This window comes from Amblyomma mixtum, chromosome 4 (genome assembly GCF_055824585.1).
Source record: "Amblyomma mixtum isolate Tamu chromosome 4, ASM5582458v1, whole genome shotgun sequence".
NCBI classification, from domain to species: domain Eukaryota; kingdom Metazoa; phylum Arthropoda; class Arachnida; order Ixodida; family Ixodidae; genus Amblyomma; species Amblyomma mixtum.
In genome coordinates, this window is record NC_143015.1 from 93,620,104 (window position 1) to 93,638,113 (window position 18,010).

General features: G+C 48.6%; 1 protein-coding gene across 1 annotated transcript in view; it reads right to left on the bottom strand.

The window, feature by feature from the left end:
• LOC149347454 (uncharacterized) overlaps nt 1-18,010 on the bottom strand; it is a 92,085-nt gene that overhangs the window by 45,436 nt on the left and 28,639 nt on the right. The window contains exons 6-9 of the mRNA XM_089541582.1: nt 13,042-13,135; nt 11,375-11,589; nt 3,944-4,120; nt 2,268-2,435 (exon numbers count right to left, since the gene is read on the bottom strand). Coding sequence (XP_089397708.1) covers nt 2,268-2,435; nt 3,944-4,120; nt 11,375-11,589; nt 13,042-13,135 — 654 coding nt within the window. The remainder of the gene's footprint in view (nt 1-2,267; nt 2,436-3,943; nt 4,121-11,374; nt 11,590-13,041; nt 13,136-18,010) is intronic.

Genomic DNA, 18,010 nt, shown 5'->3' on the forward strand with positions numbered 1-18,010 from the left:
TTGATCTTATGGTCGAGAGTGCAGCCGCGAAGGATGCGTGCAGCGGGGTGGCAGATAAAACCTGCCGAGTAATTCCAAACCATTGAGCTGGCATGGCGAAGTGGATAGCATGCTCGTCTCGCACGCCGAAGACCGGGGTTCCATTCCCGAGGTCGACCAATTTCCTACTCGGTTTTATTTATTTATAGGGCCTGACTAGAAAAGTTAATTAGGCTAATTGGATATTTAAGCAATTAACTAAGCTCAGTCCCACTTACTTGGAGCATCACTATACGATTCCTTCAATTAGTTGTATGGTTACTAGCCAAAGTACAATTGGCCCCGTTTGAAATTCGCGCACTGTGACGTCACGACCGTTTCGACCAACTGAAAAGCATGACATTTCTGTCAACAACTGCTCTTATAACGATGAGACATTAAAGGCTTCCGCCTTAAAATGACCCCTGGAAGGTTTCGCCACATTAGCCAGTCTCGTTGCTTGTCGGCGTCCCAACTCGCTGAGGTTGCTTCATGGCCAATATCGCTTTTCTTCATCCTTTCTATGCGCCCGTCTTGAAGGACCTTTCCAGCCCCCTCCCAAATTTATTTAGGCTTAGCTATGGCTACTCCAAGTACTATATGACACGAACGTACTATCGGCACCAAATGCTTACGGCAGGTGTGTTCTCAAAAAAGTTTTCATTGCGATACCATTTAGGTTGTCATCTAGCAAAAACTACCGGGTTTCCCCGTAAACAAATTCCTTCATTGGTCGAGAGGATCGTCACGTCACCAGCACGACCAAATTCGAATATTTGAGGACTATCATGTTAAAGAACCTTCCATTAGATTATCAGAAGGAATTTACTTATCCGTCCCGCTCTTTGACCGCAATCCACTGACTAATCCGCCTTAATTTATTTTTTGAGGGTGGGCCAACTTCCAAGTGCTGTCGCATATTCTTCTTCAAGAATGTGGTTCAGATGTCTCAAATTTTTATTCTAGCGCTTTCTTGCGCCACAGTAACCTCGCATTGTTACCAGCGGACAGAGCGCACACGTCCCCTGATACCCTCAGATATATGAACCGAGGACAGAGATCATGAAGGGTTTGTACTGAGGGCGTCGAAGATATAATAACGTCGAAGATATCGGTGATTAAAAAATGTGCTCCTCCTAGCCCTCCTCAAATCATAAGCGCCAACGCGCCAGGAGTAAATAAAGAAAACAGGTCGGGACAGCACCCCTCCGCGCCCCATCTAGCCCCATCCCGTCCATGACAGCTGGGCACGCCAAGTGAGAAGGGTCACCCTAATTGCCCACTGACGTCATCGAAGTAGTGCGGGTAAGAACACGTAGTGATGTGTCGCCCTAATCGTTTGCGATCTACTGCGAAACAATTTCTCAAATTTATCTCTAGATTACAGAGTCAACGCAGAACTATAAATTTCACTTTAGTGTACTCAAAAAGACCACCTCGACAGATTTCTTGCGCTAGAATATGACCATCAGTATCATTTCAGGGTCCTCCTGGCAGTTGAATTTTGATAGAGGCGAAATTCAAGAGGCCCATGTGCTGTGCGATGTCAGTGCACGTTAAAGAACCCCCTCGTGGTCGAAATTTCCAGACACTTTAACGACGGCGTCCCTCATAACCTGAGCCGCTTTGTGGCGTTAAACACCCTTACACCATCATTTCAGGCTCTCTTTAAGAGACTGCGTCGAAACGAACTTTTTTCTACACAACCCCATCCCGTAAACTTCTGTGGCGATAGTACACTAACGGAGGGTACTGAAACGTCAGGCTTGCCGCTGAAAGCAATGGTTGGCTTATTTCTCGGCACTTTAATGCCGAAAACACCAGGCGTGAAATCAATTATTCCAAAAACGTGTTTGAGCTAACAGGCAGGAAGTGACACGGGTACAAAAGCAGAACGTTTCGTATGTTAAAGTCGAGTTTAATTGCCCTCGATATACTGGAGCCCTGCTTTTGCCGCCTTCTGTGCAGAAAAAGTCATTGGCCTCGAGTAGCCGAGGGAGTATGCACAACGCTTTCCTCTGTTATGATATTTAGCACTAAGGTAAATAATCTTCTGTCACTATTTAAAAAAAATGCATGCAACACTCCTCCTACTAAAATTACTGACAAAATCCATAAAAGCTCACCCACAACAATTATCTAAGGTACCGCGAATTTCGATGTCCGCAAAATTTATGGTGACAGTGCCGAAGGTTGCCATTTCGGCATTGTCTCGTGTTTTCTAAGTGAACAAACCATCGTTTATTCACCTTGTTACAAAGGATTCCCGTTTTTCCGATGACTCGGTCAAACACCTTTGAAGCGACGTGCACGTCTAGAGCGCTAAGTGTGTCGTCCAGAAAGTACACGTCGCTATCGCTATAGACTGCTCGAGCAAGAGAGATCCTTTGCTTCTGGCCGCCACTCAAGGTTGCTCCCTGAAGATGCGAACGAATCGTGAGCCATTAAAGTGAGTAATACTCATTAGCATCCAAATATGCGCAGCCAAATGGTCAGAAACGAAAACTGTCCAGCTTTCATACAAACCACGTAGTTCAAGGAAAATTCCTCTGGGTGATTACCTCGCTTAATTGAAATTGATTGTGCGTTGGGGATTCCTGCAAATAATTAACACTAATCATAATGCGCTGTTGCAGGCTCACTGGCGCTGAAAGAAAGGCTCTACGCTGACCGTTTTAAAGGGACAGCATTAGAAGACTCCTCGCTAAACATCTGGCGTTCTGGTCTGTTGTAAAATTTGCTTATTGATCGAGACAGCTATGACGTCATCAATCCCGTGGAGCCTGTCACCTCTGCCGGCCCCTCTCTCCACCTGCGCCACCTCAAACAAAAGCCCCGTCATCGAAGAACTCTGGCGTTTTGGTCTGACATAAAAGTATGGAAGTATGGAATAAAAAAAAATGAGCTGATTAACCTAGACATTTTTGATGTCATCTGCATGACGGGACACCTGCCACCTCCTCCCGCCCTTCTCTCCACCTGCATCGCCGCAAACGGAAGCTTCATCAGGAAAAAAACCATGGTTATGGTGTGTTATAAAATTTGCTCATTGGTCGAGACAGATATGCCGTCATCAGGTCGCGTGGTGAGCTATCCGCCACACCTTCCAGCCCCCCTTCCCCCCGTCTCTCTCCCCCATGACTTACGCTGCATCGTCGCATAACCTGGGAAAAACCTGGCGTTGGGGTCTATCATAAAATTCGCTAACTTTAATGCTGCCACTTTCCTCACACATAATGTAATCAATTGTCTTAGTTTCTATGCATTTTTTTATCATGCATCAATGGAGCAGAGTTGCAGCATGCACCTCGCGTGCAAGAAGACGGCGATTGGAATTCCGATGGGGCCGCAATTCTTCACAGAATTGCAAAAAAAAATTCGAGTCTAAAAGGAATCGAATAATTAAACGACCTTGGGATGGTGCCTGATCCCTACGACTAAAGCACACAACGCACTCTCCCAATAGAAAAATATTTGGGAGCCCTGGTGTAGTACTTGATCACCACCTCCTCCGCCAACCCATGGCCATGACGTAGCACCCATGACGTAGCGTCTAGAACATCTTTCGCTAGCGGCTCTCTGCGCATGTGAGCAGGCCGGTAAAAGTGAGCGCGCCTGCAGTGTTAAATAATAGTGTGTATTGTGTGGCCACCGGCTCAACATGATTTCAAGGTGATACTCTCGATTCGTCACTGATTCCTCTAAACAGAAGATACGTCATTTTTTATGTCCAGAATTCTCCTGAAATACTCCGCGGAAAGCATCAAACATTAGCGAACTTTTGTCAACGGTGCAAGCCCACTTGGGTCCTTCATATATAAGTGACGTGACGGATCATGGTTCTAGAGGCCGTTTCGAGACTAAGTTCACTCCTTTACTCTTTCTTGGTAAAGCATAAAATACGTAACCACAGGTGCATTTTTACCCTCTCTCCGACTTCGGTGAGGTCCTTTAATGGGAAGCGTGCGACGTCTTCCAGAAGCTCGCAGGCCTCCAGCACGTTCTTGTAGCGCTCAAGATTGAGGGGTTTTCCAAAGAGGATGTTGTCCCTGATGGACATGTTGTAGATGCACGCCGTCTGAGGCACAAATGCTACGGAACCCTGTGAAAGTAGCGGCGACCAGTCATTAGTACACACGAAGTCACACTAGTAAGCATTTGCTTTGAACGAACTACAAGCGTCCACAGTCTAAGGCAGAAAAAACAAACGCCGCATAAATTAGTCTTAATAGAGCGACTACATTGCCGAAGTCATAAATCCCTAAAAACAGACCAACTGTTACTCCCTCAGACACTAACTACAATAGAACGTCAGCTACCGTTACTCTGAAAACAGTGTAAATATTTGGTTTGAGGACTAACAAGTTCCAGCAATATACAGCGCCAGGCACAACTAAATGAAAGAAACAGCGCCCGCGTGTGTAGTTCACTGTTTCTGTCTTGTTGTCGTCGTGGCTTGCGCTGTATGTTACCCTTGAGAGCTAAGCGGTGCAGTTACTCTCATTTTACCCGGCTTTGACCTAAAGTGCACAGTCTTCGGTCCGCGCTAAGCTATCTTAGCCGTTAGTTATGATAGGCGTACCTCATTAGCTTGAAGATAATTTATCTAATCATCTTGAAACAGAACGTAACTTCATTAAATGTTTCGCATTGTTTAGTTGACTCCGAGACGCCTGTTGCAATTGCGGCTGGCCTCGCGACTTCACCTACCTCGAAACTTACGTCTGCGCCGTTTTGTTATGGTCTTCACGGTGAAGCGCCTAAACTTTTGTGGCGCCATTTCAAATTGCTACCGTGACCATCAATTACGTATTGCAAGTGGTTTCGCGGTATGAGGACCTTTCTTATACGGAGCCTGGGAAAAGCAAGAGTGCCTCAGGAGAGGCAGACGGGTTATGGTGCTTGGCCTTCGTGCCCGAAAGACGCGGGTTCCATGCCGGCCGCGGGAGGTGCATTTCTTTGAAGGCGAAATCCTAGACGCCTGTGTATAGTACGATGACAGTGCATGGCAAAAAACTGCAATGGTCTAAATTATCCGGAGCTCTTCACTATGGCGTCACTCATAAATTGGGTCGCTTTGGGACGTTAAGCCCCATGACCCACCGAACCAACTAACCAACCAGAAGTAAAAGGCTTCCTTAGGCTCCAAAAAAAAACATGAACTTCGAAATTCTTTTCAATTTTTTTCCTTCTCACGGAACGTGGGGTAATGTTAAACGCTTCAACACGGCAGGCAAGCGCAGATGCCTAACGAGGGATGGAATACCAGTGTTGAACGGGTAAGTTCAAATGGCATTCGACACTTGGAATGGCACTGAGAAATCCGAGCTCCTAAGAGTTTGGAGAGGAAAATAAAATAGCACAGTCCCCACTAGCGACGACTTAAAGTTAAAAGTCTACCTCGAGGGGAAGACGATACCAGAAAAAACACTCATCAGAATCTTGGGGATGTGGATACAGTCAAACCAACGCTGCACCCACACCCTCGACCTACTCAAAGCCTCCACTCTACAAGTGGCCCACATGGTCGCGCGCATCTCACACAAACGGCATGACATGCGTGAGGAGGACAGTCAAACTGGCTAGAGGCCTGGTAGTCAGCCGCGTGACGTACAGCATCCTCTGCTACAATCCCATCAAGGGTGAGGTACAACAGGCGGACGTGATCCTACGCAAAGCCTACAAAACCGCACTCCACCTTCCTCACAGCACTTAAACCGAAAAGCTCCTAGCCCTAGGACTACACAACACTTTCGATGAATTGAGAGAGGCACAACTAGTCTCCCAACTGCGTAGACTACAGATACAGAGGAGAGAAACAACCCCGGACGAATATCGCAACACACTAAAAGTAACGCCCATAACCAAGAACATGGATCCCAACCTGCACAAAGCACGCAGAGAGGCAAGGGCTGAATACCTACAAAAGACATTAGCACCCCAAAGAATGACGGTATACGTGGACGCAGCCCCATACACCAGAACAGCGGGGCAGCACAACAGCAAAGCGGTAACAACGGTGATTAACTCCACCCTACGCGAGATCACCAGCACATCACTACAAGACTGTACGATAGTCGAGGCTGAGGAAGCGGCCGTCGCTCTAGCGGCAGCGGAGGGCTATCGATCTAAACGGTCCCTAACAATCCTTACAGACTCACAAACAGCATGCCGCGACTACCTACGCGGCAGAATGGGGCATAGAGCGCTCCGCATACTCAGCGCTGGGGGCCACATAAGACAGCGGCAACCAAACAACGAATCAATCAGGCATACGATAGTATGGACGGCGGGACACGCGGGAGTAACAGGGAACCAAGAGGCGGACAGGATCTCGAGGGTACACTTATTACCGAGCATCCAAAGTAGGCTACCTCGAGGGGAACGAACCTGTACCCCAAGATTATTCGGCGATACTAAACTATTACAAGCGCTACAGAAAGCGGTATCCACCACCACACAAGTTCCTTAGCAGAGAGGACTCTGTCGCGTGGAGGCAGCCACAAACGGGCTCGTACCCGAACCTACACGTACTCAACAAAATATATCCCACACAATACACTGACAAATGCCCTTGGTGCCAAGAACCACCCACGCTGTACCACATAACGTGGGCATGACAGAGGATAAGCGTGGTACCCGTTATAAAAAAACCCGAGTGCGGAGCAATGGAATAGAGTGCTCTCCAGTGATCGCCGGGTCGACCAAGAAGGTCTGATTCGGCGAGCACAACTGGCAGCAGCTTCCCGCGGAGCCCTGGACTAAGGGCAAACGACCTTTGTACACGTAGATGGCCGAAGCCATCTGAAAGCCGCAGAAGAAAAGCAAGTCTAGACCTTAATAAAGTTTTTCACTCACTCGCTCACTCACTCACTCACTCACTCACTCACTCACTCACTCACTCACTCACTCACTCACTCACTCACTCACTCACTCACTCACTCACTCACTCACTCACTCGACGGACTCTCGCGGTTCTGCACAATTTCGAAAGACATTCGGGAGCTCCAGCTCGTTTTCAGTGTACAATGTGACGTCGGCGGTCTCCGCGGTCACACTAATCCGACGACACCAGGACTATCAACAGCGGAATATTAATGAAGTGGGACATGTTTTTCAGGCAAACGACACAGCGGGAGTCGAGCATCCTTGAGCTCCTCGGCATGTTAGTGGCTGAGCGAAAACTGCAAGCTGGTGAGGCAACGCCGTGTATATATCAGCGCTGGTCTCTATATTTTCCGTATTGGAAATAACCGAAATGAGCGGCTATATTTAATATGTGCACACATCAGCACTCACCAGAAATAAACGCATGACAAATTCTCAGATTTTTACCGACGACGACCCCCTTTCGCGAAGTAGGCCTGGTAGGTCCGTAGGATTCGTGTGTGTGATTTCGGCGGTTGTGGAGAGCGAGTTAACTAGTTTTAGCGAATGCGAATGGCGATAGGCTGTAGTACTCACAACAGTGACCTCAAATCGACTATTGCTTACACTGCATGCAGGGCGCGCATACAGTAAACGGGAAGTCTCGGTGTGACACAGACTGCCGAGCAATGCTTTGGGCGGCTCGCAGCAGTTGTCGCCATCGCTTGTAGATGAAAAGTTATGACGTTTCATTTAATGCAAGCGGCAACCGAATATACTTGTGCATAAAGTAATTTAAAATTAACCATTGGTCACGTCGTAGAAAGCAGGGACAATCAGCGAGAAGCGCCGGTCCTACGCGATATCAGCAACCCCGTTATGACGTGTTTCCCAGAAGGCTTATCGCACTCCTGAGGAAATTTCGCGCTCATGCTGTAAATGTAGAATGGAGTATTATTATGTTCAAGCATTCATGCAGTGAATACGTGAGGAAGTTGCTAAATAAAGAGTGCAAAAAAAATGAGCACCGTATATCGAAATCAAAAACCGCAGACCCGAAACAGTCGCGCAGCGAGATTGTGGCGCGGGGTGAAGCGATGGCGATGGCTATTGGCTTGTTTTATCTGGGTTTAATGTCCCAAAGCAACTCGGGCTATGAGAGACGCCGTAGTGAAGGGCTCTGGAAACTTCGACCACGTAGTGTTCTTTAACGCGCACTGACATCGCACAGTACACGGGTCTCTAGAATTCCGCCTTCATCGAAATTCGACCGCCGCGGCCGGGATTGAATCCGCGTCTTTCGGGTGAGCAGCCGAGCGCCGTAACCACTGAGCCACCGCGGCGGGCGGCGATGGCTATTGGCGATGGCTATTGGACGGCGTTTAGAAGGTATACTAAAATCTCCAATGTCTCCGCAGACCTCCGCCGACTCGACTGTCATATGAAACGAAGGCCGCTGAAAAACATCGTGTAGTAGTGGGAGCTCGGCACTCGACTCGAATGACATTCGGTTGGAAGGAATTCGAAACGCACCTCTAGCAAGTGTATTCCCCCAGCGTGTAATAGTATGAGTTATTTTGTTATTTATTGCTTATTTATTTCTCCGCATTGTTTACTCCATCCTCGCAAAAGGCTGCAGCACCGAATGTTTCCTGCGGCGATACGCTCGACGTTAAGCGCAACTGGTGAGCAGAGATGCCGCGCACGTTTCCAGCACAAATAAAACACAAAAACTCCCAACTGCTTCGCATCCTAATACAGGCGCTACGCAGCAACAAACTTGTTTTCTACGTTTCCTTTCTCCAAAAACTTCTGCGGGCACCTCTACGTGCACGCTATATGCATCGTCACTACCACTCAATAAGTTCACCGACTTCTACATAGCACGTTTTTTGCCCACCGTTGTTGATGACAAGAACTTCAAACCGAATTTTTCGTTACCCCATTAAGCATCGCGCTGCCCCAGCTGTGTCATTCCGATGCTGCCTCTATAGCCACTTCTTTGACGTTCTTCGGCTTAGGAGCTAAATGATGAGGGCTACCTCTAAATACCATACCTTTTGCTCGAATACCATGGACATGCCGCTTTATACAAATTTAGCATCTGACGGCTTTAACAGCTTGCTAGGAGGCATGTAACGTTGGTGCGTGTGCGGGTAGGAAATGGCAGAAACGCACACAACAGTGCCATATAAGTATTAGTATGCCTGCTTGGTTTGAGGACGACTAAATTTCAGCATCACAGGTAAGCCCATTGTAATAAATACTTCTCTAGCGCAAAAGTCACGAGGTAGGCTCTTTGTTTTGCGAATAAATTCTCTAATTAATGAACCTCCTTCTTTTGAATGATATAAAGAGACACTGTGGGCACAAAAGGCACAGGCTTAAGGCATGTTCACACTGGCATGGCGCTTGTCTGCTTGTCTTTGTCTTTTCTCGTCTTCGTCCTCGTCGTTTTCTGTGTGTTTTGTTGTCAAGAGTGTGTCTATGATATGTTGAACCAAGCTGGGATCTCTTTCCTTCAACGCTTCATTTTTATTTTTTTTACTGCGTTAGCACTACAGTCGTCTTGCGGCGAAAAGGACGGAATGCGCGCGCGGGTGTGTGTGTTGTCGGTGTGTGTGCGTCCGCGTGTGAATTCTACATCCCCCCGCGCTATAGTGGTTTCGAGCGGAATTGGGCACCTTCCATGCACCCCTCGGTAAAAGCGCATCTCTCCCCTACGAGCGTCTACCTACCAGCCACCCACCGACCTTCGCTTTCCGATAGGCTCCATCCACCACGCACCCAGCTACACCCTCAAGCTCTAGTGGAACGAATAGGTGGCGACGAAGTAAAATTCAAAGACGCAATTTGGAGATGGTCAGTGTAAAAGCGAACGGCTATACAACCGGCGCTGCTCACGCAGATTCGTCACACCGCATCATATGGTCGCCTCTATGTCTTTTTTTGTTTTTCAAGCGTCCAATGAAACCAGGAAGCTGTTTGAACAAACCAATGAAAAATATCTTAGTGCGCCGTTCAGCGCCTCTGCAGAAAATTACATGCCTCAGACACGGCGCTTCTGGTGTAGCAAAAAATTATGGGATCAGTTTTAAGCTCCGCCGTAAGGTATAATGCAAACGCGTTAATTATTATTTGGTATTTTATTTCTTCATTAGCAACCTTTTTAATTACACACACTAATTAGCATGCATCAGTGAGCACACTACACTACGTGATAATCCAGAAGACATTAGAGGTTATTTTTTTAACCGAGTCGAACGAACGTACCTCAGTAACCTAGGGATAAAGTGTCTGACTCCCAACCCAAGGGCTATTTGTTCCATTCGCAAGTAATTACTTAGATTTTTTTCCATCGTAATTAACTTATCTTGCATCCTTATATCTCATAATGACATTTCAGTCATGCTACGGCGTCAGAGTCACAACTGACTCGAATTTTATTCATTTTCATTCCACAGCTTAACGAGTGGCGTTACAACCCTCTGGATCCACACGGCCCTTTTGGCCATCTATTTTCGTGCTATTGTTGTATACTGCTCCCCCTTTCCCTCGTGCGTACTGCCCACAGAAGGCCTTTAAGGGTACAATAAGTGATGCGGATGATGATGACCAAACCTGAATTAGTGTGACAACGGGCACGACTCTTCCACTGAACGTCCGTTCTAACGCTGCCGCGTTGACAACGCGCCTGTGCATGCAGAACAATGCGCGCGTACGGGCACAGGAAAATGTATGCTTGAACACGGCCGTGTATGTCGTGCCCATGGCTGCCACGCGGCGCGGCTTCAATCTCACAGCAAAGCGAGGATCCGGATAAAAATGTCGCGCGCCGTGATGTCATGTACCGCTGCGCCGTGGACTAACGGATTAGCTCTGCGGCATGATGTAACATCGCAAAAAAAAAATCGGTCAGCAAGCGGCTGCCCGGGTAGGTCTCTTCCGACAGCAAGTCAGCCCAAATAAAGAGCTTCGTTTGCAAGTCTTTCTGGTGTCTTCCTGACCGCTGGACTGCTGTCACTACAACGTGATAATATAATATAATATAATATAATATAATATAATATAATATAATATAATATAATATAATATAATATAATATAATATAATATAATATAATATAATATAATATAATATAATATAATATAATATAATCCAATTCAATTCAATCCAATTCAATCACGCCGCCGCGGTGGCTCAGTGGCTATGGTGCTCGGCTGCTGGCCCGAAAGACGCGGGTTCGATCCCGGCATCGGCGGCTGAATTTCTTTGGAGGAGAAATTCGAGGCCCGTGTACTGTGCGATGTCAGTGCACGTTAAAGAACCCCAGGTGGTAGAAATTTCCGGAGCCCTCCACTACGGCGTCTCTCATAGCCTTAGTCGCTTTGGGACGTTAAACCCCATAAACCAAACCAAACCGACAGCCTGCATTTCCGGTTCCCACTATACTTGTTCCGTGAGAGCAATGTATCCTTTGATCGCTTACCGACACTGCGACCGAGCCGCAGACGCGGTGAATCTCTCCTTGAATCGCGGCGAGCAGCGCTGACTTCCTGCTGCCCGCGAACCCCACGACGCCCACCATGGAGCCCACCTCCACCCGAAGGCTCACGTCCTGGAGGACCACATCTGGGCACTCGACGTTAGGGCCGGGGTCTCTGCTCCAGGAAAATGAACTTTTCACCAGGCGTACGGTGCCCCCTGAATAAGAATAAAACACCTCTACCGATAAGCAGACATAACCCACCGAATGAATGGCTACGCAAAGGATTAGCAAAAAAAGGATAGCATGGATCCCCATGCCAGCACACGTAAGGTATTAAGAAAACAACGCGCGGTAAAGTGTACATATCCAAGAGTTTCTCAGCCCTGCAGTGCCCCACCTATCACCTGGGATAGGCGGCGGCATACTCGATCAACTACGTTAAATGCTAACATATTAGGAGAAACGGTCACTCGGTACATATTTAAAAAAAAAAGGTCCAAATGGCAGCTGGCAGCAACACAGGGGGCCTGGTGAATGATAAATTTGTGCAAACATTAAGCCTAACGCCAAAACAGCCGAACTTTTCTTTGGGCGTAAAGGCGCGATGGAAAGAAAGAGAGCAATTTCCACTTTCCCTTACTGCGAGCGTTTTATCGTTTCCGCACAGTCGTTACTTATTAAAATCGTTACTTATCCATCCGCGCCGATGTCCCCCGTTTGAATACCGATTCAGCGTTGTGCGCGTGGTAGAGGCTGTGAAAATCTCGCTGCGTCTTATTCGGGGCAAACGCAGTTTCCAACACCTCAGCCTGCAAACACGGTTCATGTTACCGTGTTCATATGGGCGTTCGAGACCCCACGCTGTAACAAGCGCGTCTAAACATGCGTGCAGATTAACTTTCACTGCTGTAAGAAATCTGTTGAAAAAATGTTCAGAAGAAAACTGCAACGCGTCTGAATTCGCCTCAGGCTCGCTTAATTTTCGAAATAAAAGTAAAATATGTCATTACAAAACATTTGATGACACACCACAGCTGTACCTTAGATGTTCGTGTTATGGACCCGTAAACGCCCTGCAATTTATAGAGCGAAAGCTCTAATTCAGGAACAAATCTGCAAACGCTCTTTCCTCGCTGATGCCTTGGCATCGAACTTGAATAAACAAATGAAAAACTTCCGTCCATGGGATTTCAACACGCGACGGCCCAAACAAGTCAGCTACGCTGGCCACTGCTCGAGAGCACTATGGTATCCCCGATGTGTTTTTTTTTTCTCTATCGCAGCCAAGCACGCCTCGTGTTAAACCGCAACGCATTCTCGCTCTGTGCATTGCGCATCGCCATCTTCATCAGTTCCCATCTGCGGCGCGAACCCATAGATCAGTTTAACCTCGATCAGAGCGTAAACTGAGTCTAATATCGTTGCCAGTTACACGACGACCCAGCAAAGCAAAACCATGACGTAATCAGGCTAAACACATGCTTTTGCCCGTCTACTTGGTTTAAGTATGTTAAAAACCTACCGCTTTTTCATAACGCTACGGGACTGTGAGAGTGGCATCCCAGGAGAAGGCCCCTATGCAGTTGCTTCTGCAAAAACACTTGTCGGAAGCAAATGACGAACCAGGGATACGTGAATGATACTTGATATGCATTGCTACAACTTACGTTCAGACTGATTTGCGTTCTTCAGTGCGTCAGCAGCCATATCCATTTCTTCTTCTGTGCATGCCTTTGCAATCCGCTTCAGCCCAAATAGAGACTGCAAGAAGGTAAGGCATGCAGATTAATGTCATCTCAGTTTTAGAACCGTCTTTTTTTTTGTAGCCCTGACGCAAACAATTCGAGGGGATACTTAAACTGCAGATTACGGTGTGAAGCGATAGCGTTAACGTGTCTATTTAGCGGTCTTGTGTCCTCTTTTCCTGTCATTTTGCGGAGATGATACGGTTCTTTCTTTCATGACCGCATTGCGCTTAATCTACCCTTAAGAGTACAATGCGATACCATTACAGATCCTTCCCGCGCAAGTAGCACTCTTTTGTCGCCTGAGTTCTACCTACATGCCCCTATATGCGGTATTGGTCGTTTTCTAATAAGGCAGTAATTACTCATTGACGTCCACCCCAGCGCAGCCATACGGCTACAAAGGAAAGCTACACAGCTTTCTCAGAAACTTCGCAGTTAAAGAAAAATTCGTCCTGGTCCGGGGTTCGAACCCGGGACCACCGCTTCACCGGAGCAGTCGCTTCACCAAGTGCGCTAACCGGGACGGCAAACTTATGGTTGGGCGAGAGCGAATTAGTCAATAACTCGAAGTGGGAACAGTGCTGACCAAAAATGTTTAAGGGAATCCCCCTGTTCAACACTGTTCCCACTTCGAGTTATTGATCAATTGAGTTATTGATCTTCGAGTTATTGATCTCGCCCTATTATAAGCTTGCCGTCACGGTTAGCTCAATTTGTAGAGCGACTGCTCCGGTGAAGCGGTGGTCCCGGGTTCTAACCTCGAACCAGGAAGAATTTTTCATTAACTACGAAGTTTCAGAGAAAGCTGAATAGCTTTCCTTAGTAGCCGTATGGCTGCGCTCGGGTGGACGTCAATGAGCAATTCCTCCCTTGTTACAAATCTACTCTGCCTTGGGGGATTCCCCTAAACATGTTTGGTCGTTTTCTACATTCATAGACCGCTGAGAGTCCTCATACCAATTCTTGCGCATTGCCGCAGCGCTTAAGCACTACACCACTGCACTGGCAGGTACCCGTTTCAAACACAGCCATCGGTGCGTGTTGTGAGAACCAGGCTGCTCTTGCCGAGCAACCTTTCGCAGTTGCTCATTGCTTTATTTCCCTTCTGTCGCGATGAACAGTTTGCTCACAATCTGGAAGGCAGGTTGAGATCTGTCAGAGTGGGCAATTTGTGATGACGTCGGAAGGTCATTTGACCTAGGAGGCAGATGTACCACCTGCTTTCTCACTCACAACGACGACATCAACGGCGCCGGATTTCCTCCAGAATGGTAGCCTTACTTCTATCACTTTAATCTACCTTTACATTTATTCAGATTCTTGTTTACTTAATTCTTGAGTAGATACTTAAAAGAGCGAGGAGATCGCACGCTTCGACACCACCCTTGATACGAGGTTCTCCATAAGAGCGATTGAGGCACTTGGTTTGCTTCCAAGAGTGGATGCCCACCTGCACCCTGCGCCATAAGTGGGTTTATATGTAGTTTTTAAGGGAATTTTAACGTCCCAAAGCGACTTCGGCTATGAGGGACGCCGTAGTGAAGGGCTCTGGAAATTTAGATCACGTGGGGTTATTTACCATGCATTGACATAGAACAGTACACGGGCCTCAAGAATTTCGCCTCCATCGAAATCCGACCACCGCTACCGGATCGAATCCGCTTCATTCGGGTCAGCAGCCGAGTGCCATAACCACTGAGCCACCGCGGCGGCCTGAGCCATAAGTCATTTGCCAGCTCCGCATAGGTGCTTTCTTTCTGCTGACTAATCCAAGAGAAACAAACCTTGCACTGTATCTAAGTTCCTATACCAATTTCATTCCTGCGATTTCGTTCTCCCATTCCAATCGTTTAAATGTGGTGCGAGCCGCATTAGTAGGCTGTTGCAGCTAGTGCAGTGGTGTTCTGTCAATTTCTTTTTGACTACACATGCAAATACACTTTCGATTCAACCCACCTCATGCGTTATCTTCCACACAAGGTGTAACGCTTTCAGACCACCGTTTGCTTAAGAAAGCATGAGCTATATACGGTTTAGTTAATGGGGGTTTAACGACCCAAAGCGACTCAGACGGTGAGGAACGCCGCAGTGAAGGGCTCTGGAAATTTCGACCACCTGAGGTTCTTTAATGTGCACTGACATCGAACAGTACACGGACCTCTAGAATTTTGCCTCCATCGAAATCCGACCGCCGCTGCCGGGATCGAGCCCGCGTCTTTCGGGTCAGCAGCCGAGTGCCATAACCACTGAGCCACTGTGGCAGCTATGAGAGCTATATATTGTCACGGATGGGTCCTTAATCACACAGGCTAGGCGCAAGCCGCCAACAGAGAAGCAGAGTCCCAGCTCCGAGAGCACGCGAGTTCCTCACTTCTTCGTCCTTTCGGCGCCGCCCGGGGACACCTGGCGGCATTATTCCCCCTCCCCAAAAAAGAAAGCAAAAACGTGGGCGCACATTGAGTGAACGGGAGGAAGTAAGTAAGTGAACAAACGGTCACATGCCGCTCAACGGCTGCAGGCACTAATAAAAAGAACACGCGGAAGAGGCTACGTCCCTTACTGTGTACAGTAAGGCTTCATGCGCAGTACGTGCACGACCTCAGGCTGTGGTCGACGGCGCGAACTCGGTAGAGTGCCACCGGGGAGGACTTCATACGTCACATCCGTGATACGGCGCAACACTCTGTACGGTCCAAAGTAGCGGCTCAGGAGCTTCTCCGACAGGCCTGGGCGACGTACTGGGGTCCATACCCACACTTTGTCGTCGGGGTGGTACTCTACGTGTCGATGCCGTTGGTTGTAGCGTTGTGCATCCGTGGCCAGCTGCCGTCGGATGTGCATACGGGCCAGTTGCCGGGCTTCCTCTGCGTGCCGGGTAAACTCCTCGGCGTCCGACGTGAGCTCCTGGTCGTCAGGGGCGCACGGAAGCATGGCGTCGAGCATGGTCTGTACGTCATACCCGTAGACGAGGCGAAACGGCGTAAAGCGAGTCGTTTCCAGAAGCGCCGTGTTATAGGCAAACGTCACGTATGAGAGGATCTCGTCCCAGGTCTTGTGCTGTACATCGACGTACATGGCGAGCATGTCCGCTAAGGTTTTGTTGAGGCGCTCCGTGAGCCCGTTTGACTGCGGGTGGTATGCAGTAGTCTTGCGGTGGGTCGTGTGACTCAGCTGGAACACCTCGTGCAAGAGCTGTGCAGTAAACGCAGTGCCTCTGTCGGTGATTACGGAAGACGGGGCGCCGTGTCGTAAAACGATGTGGTGTATGAAGAAATGCGCGATTTCCGAGGATGTACTGCGCGGCACCGCCTTGGTTTCCGCATAGCGCGTCAAATAATCAGTCGCAACTATAATCCACTTATTGCCAGATGCTGATACAGGAAATGGGCCCAGAAGATCAATGCCGACTTGGTCAAAAGGTGTGCGAGGTGGTTCAATTGGATGGAGCAAACCTGCTGGCTTTAGCGGTGGCGACTTACGACGCTGGCACTCACGGCAACCTCTGACGTAGCGATGGATGGTCGCTGCAAGTTTAGGCCAATAATAGGCCTGACGCACTCGGGCGAGCGTGCGTGCAAATCCCAAGTGGCCAGATGTGGGCTCATCATGACACGCTGAAAGGATGTCGTCGCGGAGGTCTGATGGCACGACTAGGAGGTAGGTCCGGTCACCGTTACGTGAGTTTTTCTTGTAGAGTACGCCATTGCGAATACAAAAAGAGGACAGGTGGCGGGAAAAGGGTCGAGGTACGTTGGAAGCATGGCCCTCTAGGTGATCCATGACAGACCGCAGGTCAGCGTCAGCACGCTGCCTTGCCACCAAGTCCGAACTGCTGACCACACCTAGGAAACGATGGTCCTCCTCTGCGCTGTCATCAGCTTGCTCAACGGGTGCGCGCGAGAGCGTGTCGGCATCTTCGTGTTTACGTCCGGACTTATAGACAATTGTATAATCAAATTCCTTAAGGCGAAGGCTCCAGCGTGCCAGGCGGCCTGATGGGTCCCGGAGATTGGTCAGCCAGCACAAGGAATGGTGGTCTGTGACGACTTTGAAAGGGCGACCGTAGATATAGGGCCGAAATTTCATCGTGGCCCAGATGACGGCGAGGCACTCCTTTTCTGAGGTGGAATAGTTGATTTCGGTGCGCGAGAGTGTGCGACTCGCATACGCGATCACACGTTCTACGCCTTCTTGATGCTGAACGAGGACGGCACCAAGCCCAATATTGCTAGCGTCGGTGTGTATCTCGGTAGCAGCCTCCTCATCAAAGTGAGCAAGCACAGGGGTAGTGTGCAGCCGTTGTCGCAGCTCTGTGAAAGCAGCCTCTTGCGCGGCAGTCCAGACGAACGGTGTATCTTCACGCGTTAAGCGGGTCAAAGGTTCAGCGATGTTGGAGAAGTCTGCGATAAAACGGCGGTAGTAGGCGCACAAACCCAAGAAGCGCTTGAGCGCTTTCTTTGTAGTAGGACGGGGAAACTCGGCTACGGCGGCAGTTTTCTCGGGGTCGGGTTTTACACCGTCGGCGCTCACAACATGGCCAAGAAACTTGAGCTCTTTGTAGCCAAAGTGGCACTTCTCGGGTTTAAGTGTCAAGTCGGCCAACCGCAGGGCATCCAGCACGGTCCGCAGTCGTTCAAGGTGTTGGTCGAAGGTTTCTGAAAACACCACCACGTCATCTAGATAAACTAAACAGGTTTGCCATTTGAGGCCAGCCAGGACAGTGTCCATCATGCGCTGAAACGTCGCAGGCGCTGAACAAAGGCCGAAGGGCAACACCTTAAATTCATATAGGCCGTCGGGTGTGATGAAGGCAGTTTTTTCGCGGTCACGTTCATCAACCTCAATCTGCCAATATCCGCTCTTTAGGTCGATCGATGAAAAATACTTG